The 20751-nt window shown below is 42.5% G+C and overlaps 1 protein-coding gene across 1 annotated transcript; it reads right to left on the reverse strand.

Annotated features, from left to right (window-relative positions):
• Positions 1-12129: 12129 nt before the first annotated feature.
• LOC138880042 (uncharacterized) lies at positions 12130-12513 on the reverse strand. The gene has a single exon (XM_070159693.1). The coding sequence runs from the start codon at positions 12511-12513 to the stop codon at positions 12130-12132; it is 384 nt and encodes a 127-aa protein (XP_070015794.1).
• Positions 12514-20751: the final 8238 nt, after the last annotated feature.

Raw genomic sequence — 20751 nt, forward strand, 5'->3', positions numbered from 1 at the left:
GTTCTTCTTTATTGGAGCATATCCGAGATCGGCAGTATGATGATCCCTATTTGTGTGTCCTTAGAGACACGGTGCAGCACGAAGGTGCCAAGCAGGTTACCTTAGGAGATGATGGAGTTTTGAGATTGCAGGGTCAAGTTTGTGTGCCTTATATGGATGAACTCCGAGAGTTGATTTTAGAGAAGGCCCATAGTTCCTGGTACTCTATTCATCCGGGCGCTGCTAAGATGTATCAGGATTTGCGACAACATTATTGGTGGCAGAGGATAAAGAAGGACATTGTTACTTATATGGCTCGGTGTTTGAACTGCCAACAAGTTAAGTACGAGCATCAAAGACCTAGTGGTTTGTTCCAGAAGATTGAGATTCCTGAGTGGAAGTGGGAGCGTATCACTATGGACTTCATTGTTGGACTCTCACGGACTCAGAGGAAGTTCGATTCAGTGTGGGTTATTGTTGATAGGCTGACCAAAGCAGCACATTTTATTCCTGTGGTAGTCTCCTACTCTTCCGAGAGGTTAGCTGAGATCTATATCCGGGATATTTTTCGTCTTCATGGTGTGCCCGAGTCTATCATTTCGGATCGAGGTACGCAGTTTACCTTCCATTTATGGACAGAAGTTCAGCGAGAGTTGGGCACACGAGTTGAGTTGAGCACAACGTTTCATCTTCAGACGGACGGACAGTCCGAACGAACTATTCAAATTTTGGAGGATATGCTCCGGGCTTGTGTCACTGACTTTGGAGGCTCGTGGGATCAGTTTTTGCCTCTAGCAGAGTTTGCCTACAACAACAGCTACCAGTCGAGTATCCAGATGGCCCCTTATGAGGCTTTGTATGGTAGGCGGTGTCGGTCGCTGGTTGGATGGTTTGAGCCGGGGAAGGCTCGGTTGTTCGGTACGGATCTGGTTTAGGATTCCTTGGACAAGGTGTCACACCTCCTTTTTACGCACCCGCGAGGGCGCAAGGGAGTTTTTTCCAATTAAAGGACAATCGAAACAGGATTGGTTTAATTATTTCAGAGTCGCCACTTGGGAGATTTAGGGTGTCCCAAGTCACCAATTTTTATCCCGAATCGAGGAAAAGAATGACTCCATATTACAGTCTGCGTACCAGAAATCCGGATAAGGAATTCTGTTAACCCGGGAGAAGGTGTTAGGCATTCCCGAGTTCCGTGGTTCTAGCACGGTCGCTCAACTGTTATATTCGGCTTAATTACCTGATTTCATACAAATATGAACTTATGTGCAAATTTTATCTTTTAACCGCTTTTATCGTTATTATTAAATTTTTTACAAGAATTGCAACGTCGTGAAAACATATCTCGAACCACATTACATCAATGCACCCGTGGCTATCGATATATCTCGACTCGATTGAGATTTGGATTTAGGTCACATAAATGTGCACCCGAATTAAGGACAATAAATTATTAGAGGTGCACCTAAAGCAACTAGCGTCTTGTTATTTTGAGGAAGGTCGTAAAAATTCGTTAAACAGCACATCCCAAATTCTAAATACTTTGATATATACATGCATTAGAGGGCCCCGCAACTTTTGTACATTTTGTTTGTCGAGGCTCGTCTCATTCTTGTTTTTTAAAAGGAATTTGCGACGTCATGGACACGCATCTCGAACCACGTCACAATCAATGTACCCGTGATTAGAAACACATTTCAAATCCGTCGAGATTTGGATTTGGGTCACATAAATGCGCACCCGAATTTAAGAAGGTAAAATTATTAAATACGCACTTAAAGAGGCTATCGCATTATTATTCCGGGAGGTCGTGAGATTTGCTAGACAACCCACCTTAGGGACTGAGTACTTCAATATATATATACATTTAACGAGGGCCCCACAATTTGTGCATTTTTCTTTACTTTGTCGAGGCTCATCTCGTCCTTATTTTAAAAGGATATCCTATAGCAACTTCATTTCTTGTCGCGTTTGTCTCTACTAATTGAAAACAGTAGATAGGCCTAGTTAATTACATGCTTGAAAGTTATCTATAACAGAATTCCGAGTGCTTACGCAAAATCAGTAGCACGGCCACGTACACAGTCAGCCGAGCAAAATTTAAGGGCCCAAATCCAGCCCATGCGTGATGGACCAGACCTGGGCCATTGTTTGTTCGATGCAGGCCTGCTTGGTCTGTTTCGACCTGGGCTCGACCTTCGTGAGGTTGAGATTGCAAGCTCTGTGTTCTTTGTCTTAAAACATGGTTTACCAGTTATATGAAGCAGTTTTTCAGAAGGGAAAGAACTTAACTAGTTAGTGTACGATTTTCATGCTTGGTATACATTACAGAATTATACTACACCATTAAACTAAATCTAAGATACAACCTACTGCATTGGGCATACTTTTATCACCAACCTATATACACAGTCTAACATCCAACTACCATATATTGACATTTATTAGGCATGAGGACTATCTCCAGTGTCCAAAACAAGAACGTAAACTATTATACATTACATGAGGCCTAACATAATAGTCTATGCATATATAAGCATCTGCAGATCTTCTCTTTTACATTCATGCTCAAACTTTCGAGTTACATTGGTAGTGTAATTGTGTACCTGGTATAGAGGACAAAAGAAGAAAGGAATGATCAGCTGGGCAGTATGCAATAAACACAGCAACAGCAGATACACAGCAACAACACAGCAACAAACCAACAACCACAAGTGTTTTCCACAGTCCACAGACAACCAGCAACAGTTTCCAGAACAAAGAAAACCAACAGATGGTCGAGCACCAAACAAGCAATCCCAGAAAAGAGTAGTGAAACAACAGAAATAACAGAGTATTCGATGCAGCAACACCAGCAGTTCAACAATCACAAGCAGCTCAATCAGGGCAAACAACAGAACTTGGCCAAGACAGCTTGACCAATGTGAATTCTTCTGTAGTTTTCAGACAGTGTTTGGTTACAGTATTTCTGGAAATTTCCTTATATTTTTTCAGTTTCCTTTAACTCACAAGACCTCTCTCAAGACTAAGTTTTTTTTCCAGAAGAACCTCCTCTTTTAGGCTCCAAAAGAAATCCCCCCTTTTCTCTAATGGAAGGTCCCCCTTCTTATAGCCTAATCTTAACACTTTACAGTCTGTTTAACCACTCAAAATTCCCCCTCCCTGTTGTTTTTCCACTCACTCATTTTAAATAACAAAACTCCCATGAAATCCCTGACAGCCCCTCTCTCTTTTTGTTGTTAAAGTGTCCTAATCTCTTGTTTATTTAACCAAAGTATGGGCAACAGGAATATAATCTGACAGCATGTGCTGTCAGACTATTTTAATCCAAAACAACTGACCATACGTATGCTGCCCACCATCTGAACTAAGTGAACATGACATCCATTTAAGCTCAAAGTCTGAACTGTCATTATAACCTACCCCCTAGATGTTCTTTTAATTCAAATTTGAACAAAACCAATAGGCAATACAATTCAGTTCCTAATGAGATTCAAATACGATCACAGTAGAAATAAACAACACGGATCAAGTTGTTACCATTAATGACTGAAACTAATTGACGACATACATCGACTCAACTATATTAATCGTAACACATAACAATCAATCGTTCATATAAACAACACGTACAGAGTCCCGAATGACTTCATACAACTTTGTTCAATCACTGGGAACCTATATGAATCAACTCATTTGACGACTAATTTAATTGACGATCATGTATACCACAAAATACATTCAAAACACACAGAAAATCAACTGACCAAAAAAAAAGGTCTTTGACATAGATGGAAGAAATCCGAATGGAAAATAACAAAAAAAATAACAAACATACACAACGAAACATGCTGACAACTTAACTAGCAGTTGAATAAAACAAAATGGAAAAGAAAACTTACCGAAAAATGTCCAAACAAAACTGAACCAAATCTGACTCAATTTTGACCCCTTGAGGCCGAACAAACTTTAATCAGGGTGTTCTCGCATGAGAACACCTTGATTAAGGTCTATTAGACTTCAAACCTTGTTAAGACTGGCCGGTTTCCAAGGCTATTCATGTTCTAGGTTTTGGATTCTCAGATTTGAGATTCTAAGAGTTGTGGGTAGATTCGGACCAAACCAAGCCTGGTTTGGTCACGAGGGGGTCAGGGATTGTCTAGTATGAAGATGGTGAGGTTTGGCATAGGTCCGGGTTCGACTCGAATCTTCAAATGAAGATTCGAGATGAAGGAAGGGGATTCGAGGCTAGGGGGTAATAGATCCATGTTCAGGAGAGTGAGGGGGTCCTAGGGTGTTCAGGAGGTGGTCACCGGCGTTCATGCCGCCGGGTTCTGGTGAAAGGGAAACTAGGGCGGCTGCTAGGGTTTCGGGGGGTTTCAGGGCTTGGTGAAGAAGATGGGGAAAGGTGGGGTTCGGATAGGGGGTGTGGGGTGTGAGGGAAGGCTTATATACGGCGTATAGGATTAGATCCAGGTCGTTAGATCATCTGATCTCAACGGCTGGGATCTGATGGTGAGGGGTGAGATGTGGTCGTTTGGCATTAAAACGGGGTCGTTTGGGTTTAAGTGATGGGTTGGGTTGGACCGGCTAAACAGGTCGGGTTGCGGGTGCTGAGGTGGACCGTTGGATTAGTGTGGTTGAACGGCTCAAATCAGACGCCTGATGCGGCGTCGTTTTGGGGGGTGCCTGGGCAGGCCTAATTTGGACCGGACTTGTGTGCTGGTTTGGGCCTATTTTTGTTTTATTTCTTGGGCCCAAACTGATTCTCATTCACTCTTTTCTTTTGTTTTCTATTTTTAAGCAAAAAATGAAAATAATAATAATAAAACAATGAAATTAAAACAAACAACAATGTAACATTTTAACACAATTATCACAAAATATTTAAGTTAAATCACCACCTAGAACGGACGATGCACATATATATATTTTTTGAATTTTCTTTCAATGACCGAATTACGGTTTGATTGCCATGACAGACATACTTTGTATTTTGATTGATAAGATCATATGCAACATGGACCGAACCACAAATGACTAAACAGCACATGCCACGAAAAATCGAAAGAATTGTACAGCAGAGTCATTTGTCACTATTTTTGTTTTCTTTTGGAGCGATTGTCCGTGAAGCAAAAATCACGTGCTTACACAAAGTCAGGATTATTCAGGATAGGCTTCGTATAGCTCAGTCCAGGCAAAAGAGTTATGCCGACCATAAGGTTCGAGATTTGGCACTCATGGTCGGTGAGCGGGTATTGCTTCGGGTGTCGCCTATGAAAGGCGTGATGAGATTTGGAAAGAAGGGCAAGCTTAGCCCTAGGTTCATTGGCCCCTTTGAGATTCTTGATCGCGTGGGAGAGGTGGCTTACAGACTTGCGTTGCCGCCGAGCTTATCAGCCGTGCATTCAGTGTTTCATGTGTTAATGCTTCGAAAGTATCACGACGATCCATCCAACGTGTTAGATTTCAGCACTGTCCAGTTGGACAAGGACTTTTCATATGAGGAGGAGCCGGTAGGTATTCTAGACCAGCAGGTTTGTCAGTTGAGATCGAAGAGCTTTCCTTATGTTCGTGTTCAGTGGAGAGGTCAGCCTGCTAAGGCATCGACCTGGGAGTCCGAGTCCGATAAGCGAAGCCGTTATCCCCATCTTTTCCCCGACTCAGGTACTTCCTTCTTATGTCCGTTCGAGGACGAATGATTGTTTTATAGGTGGAGAATGTGATGACCCAAAAGTTCATCACTTATTTTAAAATGAATTCTGTGTTTCGAGGCCTTAAAAACCTCTTTCAGCATCACCTCGATTTGCATGCGTAGTCCGGGCGCATAGTCGGGAATCCATTATGTGTAATCTGTGGAAAATGATGAATTTTGACTTTAAAATGGATTTAAGTTGACTTCGGTCAATATTTTGGGTAAACAGACCCGGACCCATGATTTGACGGTCCCAGAGGGTCCATAGAAAAATATGGGACTTGGGCATATGCCCGGAATCGTATTCCGAGGTCCCAAGCTCGAGAAATGAATTTTTAAAGAAAATTATTTTTTGAAATTATTTATGAGTTTTGGAAATGAAATGCGTTTAGAATTTGATGATATCAGACCCATATTTTGGTTTCAAATCCCGGTACAGGTCTTATATGTGATTTAAGATGAGTTTGTGAAATTTGGTAAGAAACGGAAGTCGTTTGAGGTGATTCGGACCCTTAGTTTTGAAAATTGATACTTTGAAAGTTTTGAAAATTTTCTTAGATTTCTATGCTAAATTCGTTGTTTAAGAGGTTATTTTGGCGATTTGATCACACGGGTAGGTTCATATGATGTTTTTGAGTTAGTATGCATGTTTGGTTTGGAGCCCCGAGGGCTCGGGTGAGTTTCGGATGGGTTTCAGAAGGTTTTGAACTTAGGAAAAATTGCAGGTTTTTGCTGTCTCAGTGCACAGAGGTTTTGTTCTTTGCGTTCATGTAGTCCCACTCGCGAACGCGTAAGGCAATTTCCTCAAGTGCCAGTTTGCTCTTTGCGCACGTGGAGCTTGGGACACGAACGCGATGCTATAGGGGGAGTACCCTTCGCGAACGCGTCCAGGCACTCGCGAACCCGTAAGGCTAATGGCATGGGGGGTTCACATTTGTTCTACGCGAACGCGGCCATCTGACCGCGAACGTGAAGGCTCCAGGAGCTGAAGGTCTGAGAACGCGAGCCGACAAACGCGAACGTGAAGGTCACCTAGGTCTGAACCATCGCAAATGCGACAGGCCTATCGCGAACGCGATGAAGGCCTGCCCAGTGATTTTTAAACAGTAACAGAACACTCGGGATTTCACCAAAATTTCATAACTTCTTCTTCCAAACTCCAAGTTGGGTGATTTTTTAACGAGGACTCCACCACAAATTCATAGGTATGTAATCTTAGGCTCATTTTCTTCAATTTCCATTAACACCCATTAGATTTCTAGGCCTAAATCATGTTCTTAAGGGTAGAAAATTAGGGATTTCGGTAGAGTTAGGGCTTTTTGCATAATTGGAATTTAGACATCATTTTGGGGTCGGATTTCGAAACTAATTACATATTTGGGCTCGTGGGTGAATGGGCGTTCGGGTTTTAGTCCGAACCTCGGGTTTTGACCAAGCGGGCCTTGGGTTGATTTTTGACTTTTTGGGAAGAATGATGGAAAATCTATAATTAAACATTGGAATTGAATTGTGTAACATTTATTGATGTTATTAAGTCGATTATGTCTAGATACAATTGATTTGGAGCCAAATTCAAAAGGAAAAGCGGTGTTTGAAGCTTGAGTTGGCCGTGGAAGTTCGAGGTAAATGTTTGGTCTAACCTTAGCTTGAGGGATTAGGAGTTGTGTCCTATTTGCTACATGTTACTTGTTGAGTACAACGTATAGGCATGGTGACGAGTATCTATACGTTGGTGTCAAGCATGACCGTGAGTCTTAAATTGAAATTGTTGTGTTCTAAATAAATACTACGAATGCCTAAGTTGTTGATTCTTTGTGTTGAACAAGGATTATGATTATCCTCGTGGAAATTACTTATGATTGAGTATTGGTGCTGGTTGAGGTAGTTAGATATTGGAATAAGTTTGGTTATAGCTGATTCTCCCTTGCCGGGACATATTTACTTATACTGTCGATTCCCTTACCGCGATAGTATTGTTTCTTTATTGATCCCTTGTCGGGACTCTTGTTGGCATTAGTGTTGAACTGTATATGTGGATCGGGTTGCGCACCCCAATAATATTATATTTAGATCGGGTTGCACGCCGCAACGATATTATATTTGGATCGGGTTGCACGCCGCAGTAGTGATAAATGATATGGATCGGGTTGCTCGCTGCAACAGTGTCATTATATTTTGGGATCGGGTTGCGCGCCGCAACAATTGATAATACATGTGTTTATGGATTGGTTACGAGTTCCTTATTGTTTTGCAGTAAATCCTAAATTGCCATTATGCATTTCTCTAAATTTACTGTATATATTGATATTCCCCTGCAGCATGTACCCCCTCCCATCTTTACTTGTTTATTCCTGTTTTATTTTTCGCTGCACATTATATAACTGCACAGGTTTATTTGGTAGTCTAGTCCTAGCCTCGTCACTACTTCGTCGGGGTTAGGCCAAGCATTTACCAGCACATGGGGTCGGTTGTGCTGATACTACACTCTACATTATGTGTAGATACCGGAGCAGCAGCTTTTGGACCGTAGCATCGGGCAGCTGCCTTCAGTCTAGTTAGAGATCCCGAGGTAGTCCTGCAGGCGTCCGCAGGCCCGACGTTCTCTTCTATCTTTATATGTATTCTGTTTTTATTTACTTCAGAGACAGATTGTATTTTTCTTTCCAGACATTTGTATGTAGTATTCGTAGTTGGCCTGTGATATTGTGAATCCGAATTTCGGGTAAAGATGTATGTTGGTATTCTCTTTTTGGTTTGGCTAAGTTATCAGATTAAGTCTTTCGTATGTATTTATTTATCGTTAATATTTCACTGTTGATCACATGTTAATTTAAATTGTTAAAAGGGCTAAATAAAAGAGTTAGTGATTCTATACTACGCGGCTTTGCTTGCTTTCACGAGTAGGCGCCATCACGACTCCCAAGGGTGGGAAATCTGGGTCATGACAGAAACTTTTAGCATTCCCATTGTTGCATGCATATCGTTTTCCTTTGATCTTTTTCTATCTCTACTTTCGATTTCTTGTAATTTCTTCAATTTCAGTCCCCGTTTTCCTTTTCGGATGACATCTTTTTTCTCCGAATTTTCTGTATACACTTTTACTACTGAAATATATCAAATTCCCCACTCCTTTATTGGTGGCCATTCCTCCCGGCGGTGATGAATTCGTGGTTGAGGAGGAAGATAGTTTCCCTTTCGTGGAGGAGGTGGTTCCCAAGAATCCTTTGGCCAGACATGATTTCCCAAAGGAACCTGCTCCTTCTCCTGCTCAAGAGCTTTCTGAGACGGGGCTGCGTCAAATAGCCGACCTCCGGTCCAAGTATTGTATTCCCTCTTACGTCAAGATTATCATGGAGGGAGATGATATAGTGCAGGTTCACGGCCTATATATTGTGCTTTCTATGTTTACCCGTTCTTAGTCGGTTATTCTCTTCCTCTCCCCCATTAGCGGAGGAGTTTTGTTGCTTTTATAACATTTGCCCTGCGTAGCTCTCCCCTTATTATACAAAGCTTTTCTGATGCTAGCAAAGTATGCAGAGTTGGCCGGCTGTGAGGTCAATATTTGCCATCTGTTGCATCTATTCTCGCCCAGCTTTTATAGAGGCACATTGATACATCTGCGACATCGTGGGGTCAAGGGGTTAGTGGAGGGGATGGATGATAAGATGATCCGGCGATTCTGGTGTAAATACTTCTTCATCAAGATCGAGCACCTAGTGGCGAATCCGACCGGGTTCCCCGAGTAATGGAATTATAATCGTAAGCGTCCTGCGGAATGTTCGTTATTTTCTTTCTGTCTCTTTTGTTTTTGAATCTCATGGGTTTCTTATTTTCAGTTGAGAGGCATGCACCTTCTCCCGTCTTCGATATTGAAGATTGGGTGACTCGCGTGTTACCCCACACCATGAGAATTTGTGACTGGGACTTCCTTTCACAAGCATTTTGGACCCAATACTCCGTCCAGTAAGTGTTATTTCTACCTTAACTTATTGTCGTTCACTATTGCCTTTAGACGCGACCTTCTTTTGGTGCTAGGTCGGCGAGTTTCCAAAATGGTGAAGGCTCCAGTACCTGTATTTCACCAAGCTATCGCGTCGGCTGGAATGCAATTTGCTTTAACTGAGTTTGCTCGAGAAGGTCAGACTCAATTTCCGCCAATGAGGGACTCCGCCCCTCAAACTATTGCCGTGCAGGATGAAATCTCTTCTCAACCTATCTTTCACCTTGTAGACGAGCCATCTAATGACAAGGAGATATTGTCGAGGAAAAGACGAAGGGTGGAGATCGGGAAGGCCATTGTCGCTGACATTGAGCCGGAAAGATTTATTGCTTTGGAAGCCAAATCTGTGCTTACACCAGACATCGAGGCCATTTCTGCGATGGGTTGTCGTCATGGAGAGGAGACCTTCTAGGGTTAAGGGTGGTCATGGTAGCGGAGAAATTACACGGGCCGCAGAAGGTGGCTCATCATCGGCGGTCGGGGGAAGTAGAGTTGTCCCTGCGGGGGACTATGACTCTGGCTCTGACATCGACCCTAAGGAGGTATGGACCTTCATGGAGAAGACTACTCATGTGGAGATAAGGACGGAGGGTCCTAATCGGTATATAGTCATTCCTATGGACTATGACCTCTTGGCCAACTCAGAACGGGCGGCGCCGGCCTTTGCTCCCCTCTGCGCAACTTCCTAGAGTACGACACTACAAGCGATGAAAGATGCGGATCTGTCATTGGGTATATCTGGCATGGCCCTGCGAGTGAGTGCTTTTCCATGTTAGGTTAAGTTTTTTTCTTATGTATAATATGCTTACACTAACTTCTTGTCTTTTTTTACATGCTAGACTCTTATTATAGGGATTGAGCGCGACCGACGGGAGTAGCAGATGACGACCATTTTTAAGAAGATGACCTCCAAGTACAAGGAGTACCGTACCAAGCACCGAATGTTGGCCTACTTTCTCAGCCATGATGGCGAGTTTCAGTTGCTTCGTGATGGGCTCAAATAGAAGGACGATGAGCTGACGAAAAAAGATGAAGAGCTGAGGGAGAGGGACGATGAGCTTAGGAGGGCCATCAGTAGGTGAATCGAGCTTGAGGCAGCGCTAAAGGCCAAAGAGGACGAGCTCGATGTGAGTAAGAGGGTGATGGCTGAGAACAGTAACCTTCAGGCTCAGGTGGCATTCTTAATGATTGAACTCGGGAAGAGGGACGCAAGGGCTATCGATTTGAGTGATGAGCTAAGTGCCAAGATCGAAGAATTGGGTCGGGCCGAGAAAGGCAGAATGGCTGCTATGGCTGAAGCGGTGGCCCTAGATGATGCTCTCCGTGTTTGTAGGTCCGAGCGTACAAATGGTGTGGAGACGTCGGTGCTCAAGGTGGCGAGGTTAGAGGAGTGAATGATGGGTTTGGAGGCGGAGCTGTCTGAATTAAATGAGCAAGTCATTGCCCTAAGGACTGAGAAGATACAATAGCAAGGACAACCATCTACATCTCGTACTTCTGCCGATCCCAACGTGTCGCGAGAGTTGTACGAAGTGTGGGTCCATGTCGGGGCTCAACTTGACGTGTAAAAATCTTTGTAGGTTATCGGGAAGGTCTCTGAGGTGGAGCTTGAGGGCGTCTGTGTCAAGGCACATGCCGCTCGTAAAGCTTGTGGTTACGACCTTAGTACACCCGGTGGGGATGATGATGATGATGCCGCATATGGGCTTGCCTCCGATACTTGGTATGATGACGATTATGTTGATGGGGACGATGTGGTGTGAAGCTTTTATACTTAGTTTTTTTTGCTTTGCTATTTTTGTGAGGGCGTTCTCAAGCCTTTTGTAAAAAGTTGTAATTCGACAATTGAAATGGAACGATTGCCTTTTTGCTATATATTTTTGGATTCTCGTTCTCTTCTTTTTTTTTTGTTTTCTATGCGGGGAAGTCCCTGACTTTTTGGCCATTTGCATGCAGTGTTTTGGCATAGTCGAGCGTAAAATAATTCGAGCGAGGTCGAATGTAGAGTAATTCGAGCGAGGTCGAATGTAGAGTAATTCGAGTGAGGTCGAATGTAGAGTAATTCGAGCGAGGTCGAATGTAGAGTAATTCGAGCGAGGTCGAATGTAAAATAATTCGAGCGAGGTCGAATGTAAAGTGTAAAATGACTTGGTGGAGTTGTGCAAAGATGTTGCTTTGTTTATTTCATTCATTGGAGAATATTACACGTTTCTGCTTGTTTCATTCATACATTGGAGAAGTTTTAGTCTACCTAGTCCTTTCATCGTTCTACCTGGAGAAGTAGTCGATAGGTGAGGAGATGAATTATACTCGAACTTCGAGACGTCCCCTTCGCCGCCTCATTAAAAACCTCCCTAATAAAACCCAATCAGGACAAAACCCGGGTGAGGGAAAAAGAGTACAACTTGGAGGATGTCCGTTCTTATAAGTTGAAGTATTTGAGGTGGGCGACGTTCTAATTGTTTGGTAGTAGCTTTCCCTCCATTATTTCTAGTTGGAATGATCCTTTGTTTGATGCTGCTGTGATTTTGTACGGCTCATCCCAACTGGCTCCTAGTTTACCTTCTCTTGGGTCTTTGTTTGCCTGTGTTTTGGCTCTGAGTACATAGTCCCTGACTTTGAGTGGTCGTACTTTGGCCTTTTTGTTGTAATATTGTTCTGCTTGCTGTTTTTGGGATATTATTCTTATGTAAGCCATGTCTCTTCGCTCCTCCGCTTCGTCGAAGTCTTGCTTGTTCTCGTCGTTGGTTGGTCCGCTCTTATTGGAATATCTCAAACATGGTTCCCCAACCTCGACTGGTATCACTGCATCAGTCCCATAGACTAGTGAATATGGCATTTCTCCTGTGCTTGTTTTTGGCATAGTGTGGTATGCCTACAACACTTCTGGTAGTAATTCCGTCCATAGTCCCTTGGCATCCTCAAACTTTTTCTTCAAGATGTTTAGTATTGTTTTGTTGGAGAATTTGGCCTGGTCGTTGCTGGCAGGGTGATATGGCGTGGAGAGTATTCACTTGATGTGCCATTTCTCGAAGAATTCGGCGGTCTTTTTTCTGGTGAACTGAGGTCCGTTGTCATAGCTGATTTCTTTGGGGATGCTGAAGCGGCATATGATGTTTCTCCATATGCATGTGATAACTTCCTGTTCGCGTATTTGGGCGAATGCACCTTCTTCTAACCACTTGGAAAAATAGTTAGTTAAAACAAAAAGAAATCGTATATTACCTCGTCCTGCTGGAAGGGTTCCGACAATGTCCATTCCCCATTTAATGAACGACCATGACGATGTGACTGAGTGGAGGTGCTCGCCCACTTTATGTATCATAGGAGCGTACTTCTGGCACTGCTCGCACATTTTGATGTAGTCAGTGATTTCCTTCTTCATGGTGGGACAATAATAACCTGCTCATAAAAGGCATCTGACGAGGGCTCGGTTGCCGGTATGGGCACCGCAGTGGCCTTCATGTACTTCCTCGAAGACACGTCTTGTTTGGTGCGGCCCTAGGCATTTCGCCAAGGGGCCTCCAAATGTTCTTTTGTATAGGTCGTGGCTTATGATATTGTACCTGGCCGCCTGCATTCAAAGCTTTTTGGCTTCTTTTTTGTCTGATAGGAGTACTCCCTCCTGCAAATATGTTATAATGCGGTTGTTCCAGTCCCACATCAAATTTATAGAGTGTACCTCAAGTTGGTCTATTGACGAGTGGAGGAGGGTAACCACGTTTTCTTTTGTAATGTTCTTTGGGCTGTTGCTAACTTGGCAAGGCCATCTACCTCAATGTTTTGTGCTCGAAGTATCTGGTCGAGTTGATATTCGTCGAATTCTGGTAGTAGTTTATGAATTTCTGCCTGGTACTTTTGTAGCCTTTACACTTTGATTTGGAAAGTCCCTGTGACTTGGTTGACAATGAGTTGTGAGTCGCATCTGAGAACGACTCGTCGTGCTCTGTATTTGAGAGCTAGCTTTAGTCCTACAATTACAGCCTCGTACTCAGCCTCATTGTTAGTCATATCAGGGCACTGTATGGATTGGCGGATGACTTCGCCTGTTGGGACCTCGAGTACGAGTCTCAGTCCAGATCCTGATGCGTTGGAAGTACCATCGGTGTATAGGACCCATAGGTTGGGTAACCCGGGAAAGGTACGAGAAGTTTCTTGCTCGACCTCGGGAATTATTTTGGCACTGAAATCGGCGACGAAGTCGGCGAGCACCTGCGATTTTATCGTTGTTAGCGGCTGATATGTTATATCGTGCTCGCTCAATTCTATGGCCCACTTGGCCAATCTCCTTGACATTTTGAGTTTATGTAGGATGCTCCTTAGGGGGAAGGTTGCCACCATCGATATAGGGTGACATTGAAAATAGGGTCTAAGCTTTCGTGAAGCTATGACAAATGCCAAGGCCAATTTTTCAAGGGAGGGGTACCTTGTTTCGGCGTCGACCAGGGTTTTGTTAATGTAATAGATTCGAGATTGCGTGACTTTGTTTTCATAGACTAGTACTACACTTACTACGCCTCTGATACGACCAAGTATATCAGGAGGCACTCGCCGGGTTCTGCTTTGGCGAGTAGCGGGGACAAGGACAAGTACGCCTTTAGTTCTCTTAAGGCCTCGATGCATTCTGAATTCCACTAGAGCCCGTTGTCCTTTTTAAGCATGTTGAAGAATTTGTGGCATCTGTCAGAGGATCGTGAGATGAACCTCGACAGGGCAGCTATACGACCTGTTAGTTTTTGTACCTATTTCTTGCTGGTAATACTTCGGATATTCTCTCATTGGCTTTGATCTGGTCGGGGTTGACCTTGATTCCTCTTTGTAACACTAGAAATTTGAGAAATTTGCCCGAAATTACGCTGAAGGCACACTTTTTGGGGTTCAGCTTCATACCGTATTGCCTTAGTATGCCGATGGCTTCCTTTAGGTGGTTGATGTGGTCTTCCTTCCTTTTTGATTTGACCAACATATCATCTATGTAAACTTCCATTATTTTGCTGAGTTGGTCCTTAAACATCTTGATGACTAGCCTTTGATAAGTCGCCCTTGCGTTCTTCAACCCGAATGGCATGACTCTGTAATAGTACGTTCCCTGATGAGTGATAAAAGTAGTCTTTTCCTAGTCCTCCTCCTCCATAAGGATTTGGTTGTAACCTGAGTAGGCGTCCAAAAAGCTCAACAACTCGTGCCCTGCCGTTGTATCGATATGAGACAACGGAAAGGAGTCTTTCGGGCAGGCCTTGTTTAGGTCCGTGAAATCTACGCATATCCGCCACTTACCATTTTTCTTTTTCATTATGACTACGTTGGCAACCCATTGGGGGTATTTCGACTCTCGGATGGAGCCATTAGCGAGTAGTTTATCCAACTCATCATTGACAGCCTCGTTAATTGCAGTGTTGAATTTTTTTCTTACTTGTCGTACTGGAAGGTAGAGTGGATCGGCGTTCAACTTGTGTGTGGCAACATCTTTCGGGATACATGGCATATCTGCATGGGAGAAAGCAAACAGATCGGCATTGTCAATTAGAAACTTATGAAATATACCTAGTTTTAGCCCATGTAAGCCCTTTTGCTGTTGTCAATGTTGTCTAGTTGGATAGGGTCGAGATCTTCTACTGTTGACCCTGCAGCTTCCACGAAGTCGGGTTCCTTGATGATGTCTTTTTGTTCATCGAGTTCGGGCCCAACTTTGGTAATTGCTATGCTTCCGAGTCTATTCCCTTTAACTGTTGAGTGTATGTATAATCTTGGGCGATGCGGTAGCACTCTTGGGTTGTGCGTTGTTCGCCTCAGATGCTGAATATCCCCCACGGAGTAGGGAACTTGATTACTTGATACATGCTGGACAGGATGGCTCTCATGGCATGTATCCATGGTCACCCTATGATGGCGTTGTAAGTTGTGTCCTAGTTCATGACATGGAACGTTGTTTCTAGGGTGACACTTCCGGCTAGGATGGACAATGTTATCTCTCCTGAGGTTCGCTCAATTGCATTGTTAAAACCTGTTAGTGTTATGCAACGTAGCACTATCTTGTCCTCAAGTCTCATTTGTGTGAGAACTCGGGGGTGAATAATACACACGCTGCTTTCATCGTCTACCATTATTCTTTTTACATCAGTATCTAAAATACATAAAGTAATGACAAGAGCATTGAAGTGAGGGAAGGTAAAACTATGGGTATCTGACTTATCGAAGATGATACTGTCTTCGAGGTCATCATACCATTCATGGGTGCTCGACCGCTTTAGTTTACGTGTGGTTGTGTACTTCACGTGATTGATTGCTGCTTCGTTGCCTTCGCCGATGATCATTTGGATGGTGCAGGTGGGGGAGGGTGGCTTTGGAGGGCCTTGGTATTGTTCTCGTTCGCAACCGAAGTTGGATCTTCCTCGATCGCTCATCAGCTCCCTTAGGTGTCCTTGATGAAGCATGTTCACTACTTCTTGCCGTAGGGCTATGCAGTCTTTGGTCTTATGGCCTTGTTCACGATGAAACTCACAGATGACGTTCAATTTTCTAGTACTTGGGTCGGACTTCATCTTCTGTGGCCACTTTACCTTCGGGCCGAGCTTCTCTAGTGCGTACACAATTTCTGAAAGGGAGACACAAATATTGTGAGCAGATAAGAGTGGAGGCATACCTCTTTCATTTCGCTGAGTCCCTGTATGTGGCCTAGGCGGACCTTCGGCATGGCAAGGAGAGGGAGCGATGGCCGTTCTGACATATGGTTGGTACATGTCCCGGTTGGGGCGTGGGCCTGAATGGTTTCTTCGGCCATCATTACGACGGTCTTTTTCTCGACTTCGTTTGGACTGACGTTAGCCGTTAGGTTGGACCATTGAGATCGTCCTATTCCGCTCTTACCTCGGTGCAATAGGAGTTGTGAATTTCTTCCCAAGTGGTGAGAGGGTATTTCATAAGTCTGCTCAACAACTTTCGGGTCGCTCTTGAAACATTCCTGTTCAACCCATTTTGGAAGGCTGCCAACGCCATCCCTTCTGATAAGTTTGGCAAGCTCATTCTTACTCTGTTGAATATGAAGAGAAAGTTCTTGAGTCCCTCGCTAGGCGATGTCTAACGGCGAATATATCATTCACCCTGGCCTCTGCCTTTTTGGCCTCTGCATGGGTGATAACGAACTTGTCGGCCATTCCACCAGTAATTTTTTCACTGCTGGTAGCGCTTCTTCAGCTGTGGACGTGGAGGCTCCCCTTTCGCGTGAAGCGGTTACACTTCCATGATGGGAGGTGAGTCACTCCGCCTGGGTGTAGCACTCGGTGTCACGTTCTTCTCGTCTTCTCGGTCATCCTCGTTGATGGTGTTTAAGAGGTTGGTAGTGACGCCCATTGTAGACATGTAATTTTTGACCCTCCCCGAGATTTTACGCATTTTAGCGTTTAAATATTTAGTTTAGGACTAATATCACTATTTTAACTAGTTTTGACTCTTTTACTTTATTTAAGAACAAAAATTAAAAATCACAAAAATAGTTCCATATTTCTCTATTTAATTCACGTATTAGGTATTTTTAGAAGGATATATTACTTTGAACCTATTTTATTTTAATATAATCTTTGAAAATACCAAAAATAGTTTCAACTTTAATTTTAATTTTATTTTAAGTGTAATAGTTTATTAAAATTAATTAAGAGTTATTTTATATCTTCTTATAAGTATTTTTTGAAGTAAATTAAATTTTCAGCCTTTTCTTAGCCCAATTTTGTAGATTTAGAGCCTCATTCAAACCTAGGCCCATATTTTATCTTACCCTAATACATAAAACCTAGACACCCTTCTTAAAAAAAATCGAGAGACCTAAACCAAGAAAACCCTAGAGAACACCCTAATAGCACAGCCGCCAGTCCACCTCTCTCCACCGGCTGCTCACGCCGGACAGCCGCATCACCCCCTCTTCACCACCGGCCGTCATCACCTCCATCGTCTCTCTCAACTTGGGGTGCGAAATCCGCCGCCGCTGCCATCTCCGGCCAATTATCGCTGTCGTGGTATTCCTTCCATCACCTACAAATATTGTTCCTAGGAAAATATTCCATTGATATGGAAGATAATAGTCTTTAATCTGTTCAAAACGCCTTGGTGTCATTTCCTCGACAGCTTTCATCTCAGGCCAAATACTAGCCAAATATAGCCCTTCCAGCACATTTCTTCCTCTGTTTTCTAATAACTAACTATGAATGAATTCTTGAACCACGGGCTTTGCATAAGATATTAATAGGTTTGTCTGAGATTGCATTCTGAAGAAGCTTTTCAAGATTGGAAATGTTTCTTTAGTCATCTCTGTGATTGATGATCTATTTGCATGAACGAGTACACAACATTCGTCGAGGTTATTAGGTTCGTTTGGGGTTCCGTCGCCGATTCGAGGTTTGGTCAATAGATCATTTTTTTGGTTTGCTGCTTTGGAAATTTTCAGTCATTGTACATGGCGAAAAATACGTAGCGATAAAGGTCCAACTTCTTCCCCTATTTATTTGCTCCTTTTAATTTTACAAATATGTGATGTTTTGTTTGGTGTGATTCAATGAATTCTTTCATGTTTGACCACTGAATAGACTCATTTCTATCTTAGTGGTCAAGGTTGTTTAAATTAAACAGACAATCTGTTACTATTTGAGTGAAATTTTTTTGATTAATAAAAAACACGTGACATTTTTCATTTTTATTAGATTTTTCATCACTTGAAACTCAATGTGTTTGAAAGAAGGGGAAATTAAGAATCGAGCATGATATGAGATGTTCGCAGACTAGCTTGTGTTGGGATTTTAGGCTTGCAGTATATTTTGAAATTGGGGTCAGTTATTATGAGAAATGAGAGGAAATTGGATTGAAAATGATCTCGTCACTTTAGTTTATTTATTGTTTAATCGCTAGGAGCATGCTTAGGCCAACCACACTTGGGTAGGCAAGCCTTAGGGTTTTGTTAGTTTTGAGGCGAGAGGTCGTTCCCTTAGTTAAATTTATCTGGAAAATGCCCTGTAGAGTTTGTATATATTTTTATCCGGGGTATGCCCCGTAGTATTTGTATTTGGAGGCTGTAAGTAGAACTTGTAGTATTTGTTTATTTTATTATTTTTCTTTTATTAGGTAGGGACGACCTCGAGCCTCTTGTGTGTTTATATTTCTTTCTTTTTTTTGTGTTTATTTACCTCAATTTAAATATTTTAAAAGACAACTTGATCATGTACGCAACCGTACTATTTACGGGACTCGGGGAATACCTAACACCTTCTTCCGAGTCAAATAAACCCCCTTGCCTTAATCTCTAGTGCAGACTTAGTTTTGGAGTCCTAAGTGTTTTAAAAGGAAAAATCATTTTTAAAAAAACGGTGACCTGACACATCGAAACCAATGTCAGGTGGCGACTCTGAAAAGTCCTTTTGAACACAAATTTTTGTCACTTTCTAATTGAAAACCCTTTTGAGCTTCAAAAATCACTTTTTATTTATTTTAAGAAGGTTAGTGAGGTTGTAAAAAAGGGGTGTGACAGCTCTAGCGACTTTGCTGGGGAGTTGCAGGTTCGAGCTGATACTTGATTTTGTTGGCTTTTAAGATATTCGATTAAGGTGTTTGTTTTCTTTAGCTGCTTTGTTTGTTTGTTTGTTTGTTTTATTTCTTGTTTTGTTGGTTACTTATTTGTCGCTTTTTCTTATGTGTTTACCGCTTTATAACTGTCATCATTTGCATAACCATGAGTCTTCTTTCTGTAACAAGTCTTCCGGAGTACGTTTGAGCGTACACGGCCTTTTCGTGAGTCACCGTGTCTTTAGGGGGTGGCGTGGGAGCGTGAAGTGGGCGGACAGCTAGAGCAGCCTCCATCGACCACGTGTCGCCCCGAATTGCCTTGTTTAGTGAACCCCAAGCTTAAGTCAACCTCTAGGTCATTCTTATTTGCATCATGTCATTTAGACCTAGCAGGACTCGGTCCCAAGCACTGTATTCCGTTGTAGGAGGCCTATCCAAATTATGTCAAAACGGGCCCATGTCCCAAAAAGATATTTAATCACCTTGTGTGTTACATGCTGCATTCTTTAAGGGTAAAAAGGTCATTTGGCGGACAAATGACGGTTTGAGGGTAAATGAGAAGGAAAAGAGGGTGAAGTATAAAAATGAAGCAAGTAGGGCCCAGTTATGTTTTTCCTTCACAACCTTTTCAAGAAAAGACCAAAAAAATTAAAAATGAAAAATCTAAAAAGATTTTGCACTTTCCCATCATTTTCCAAAAAATAGAAAAGAAAAAGAAAAAGAGAAAAAGAAGAAAAAAAAGAAAAGAAAGAAAAAGGAAGGAAAAAAGGAGAAAAAAGAAAATCCAACAAGATTTTACATTTTTCCATCATTTTTCAAAAAGACAAAAAATATAATTTTTCCAAATTAGTTGCATTTTTTTAAAAGCTTTCTCCTATGTCCAATCTTCCCGAACTACACATACCTGATTCTCATCTTTCGGGGCAGGATACGTAGGCAGCCCACATAAGGTTCGGTCTTCCTAGTGAGTTTTAGGTTCTTGGCTTCGCGGGGTCTTAGCCAAATCTTGTATATCTAGCCACGTTTGGCCACATTGGTTATGTGGTTATTTTACAAAATAGGGCTATTTTCTCAAAATGACTTATTATCCCATGTCTTAGAGCCCTAAGTCCACAACAAGGTGTCTTCTCAGTTTTAAGGTCCATTCCTGTTGAGTTTGCATGTCTAGCCACTGTTTGGTCACATCGGCTATTCTTGAAAAATGGGGCCATTTTTACGCAAGTGGTTCAATGGCCCATGTCTTAGGATCTTGATCCACAACTAGGTACCATATTACTTTAAGGTCCATCCTTATTGAGTTTGCATCTTTAGCCACTTCTGGCCATATCGGTCGTTTTTTCAAAATGGATCATTTTTGCAAATTAATCTTGGGCCATGATTATTTGGAGTGTGAATCCATATAAACCTTAGTGAGATATTTCCATATCTAAGTAGTCACCCCTGCTGAGTTTGCACTTCTAGCCACTCTTGGCCACATAGGTTAATTTTCAAAAATAGCTCAATCGTGTCTTACATGTGTCCAATAGGAGGT

This window comes from Nicotiana sylvestris, chromosome 10 (genome assembly GCF_000393655.2).
Source record: "Nicotiana sylvestris chromosome 10, ASM39365v2, whole genome shotgun sequence".
Classification (NCBI taxonomy): Eukaryota; Viridiplantae; Streptophyta; class Magnoliopsida; order Solanales; family Solanaceae; genus Nicotiana; species Nicotiana sylvestris.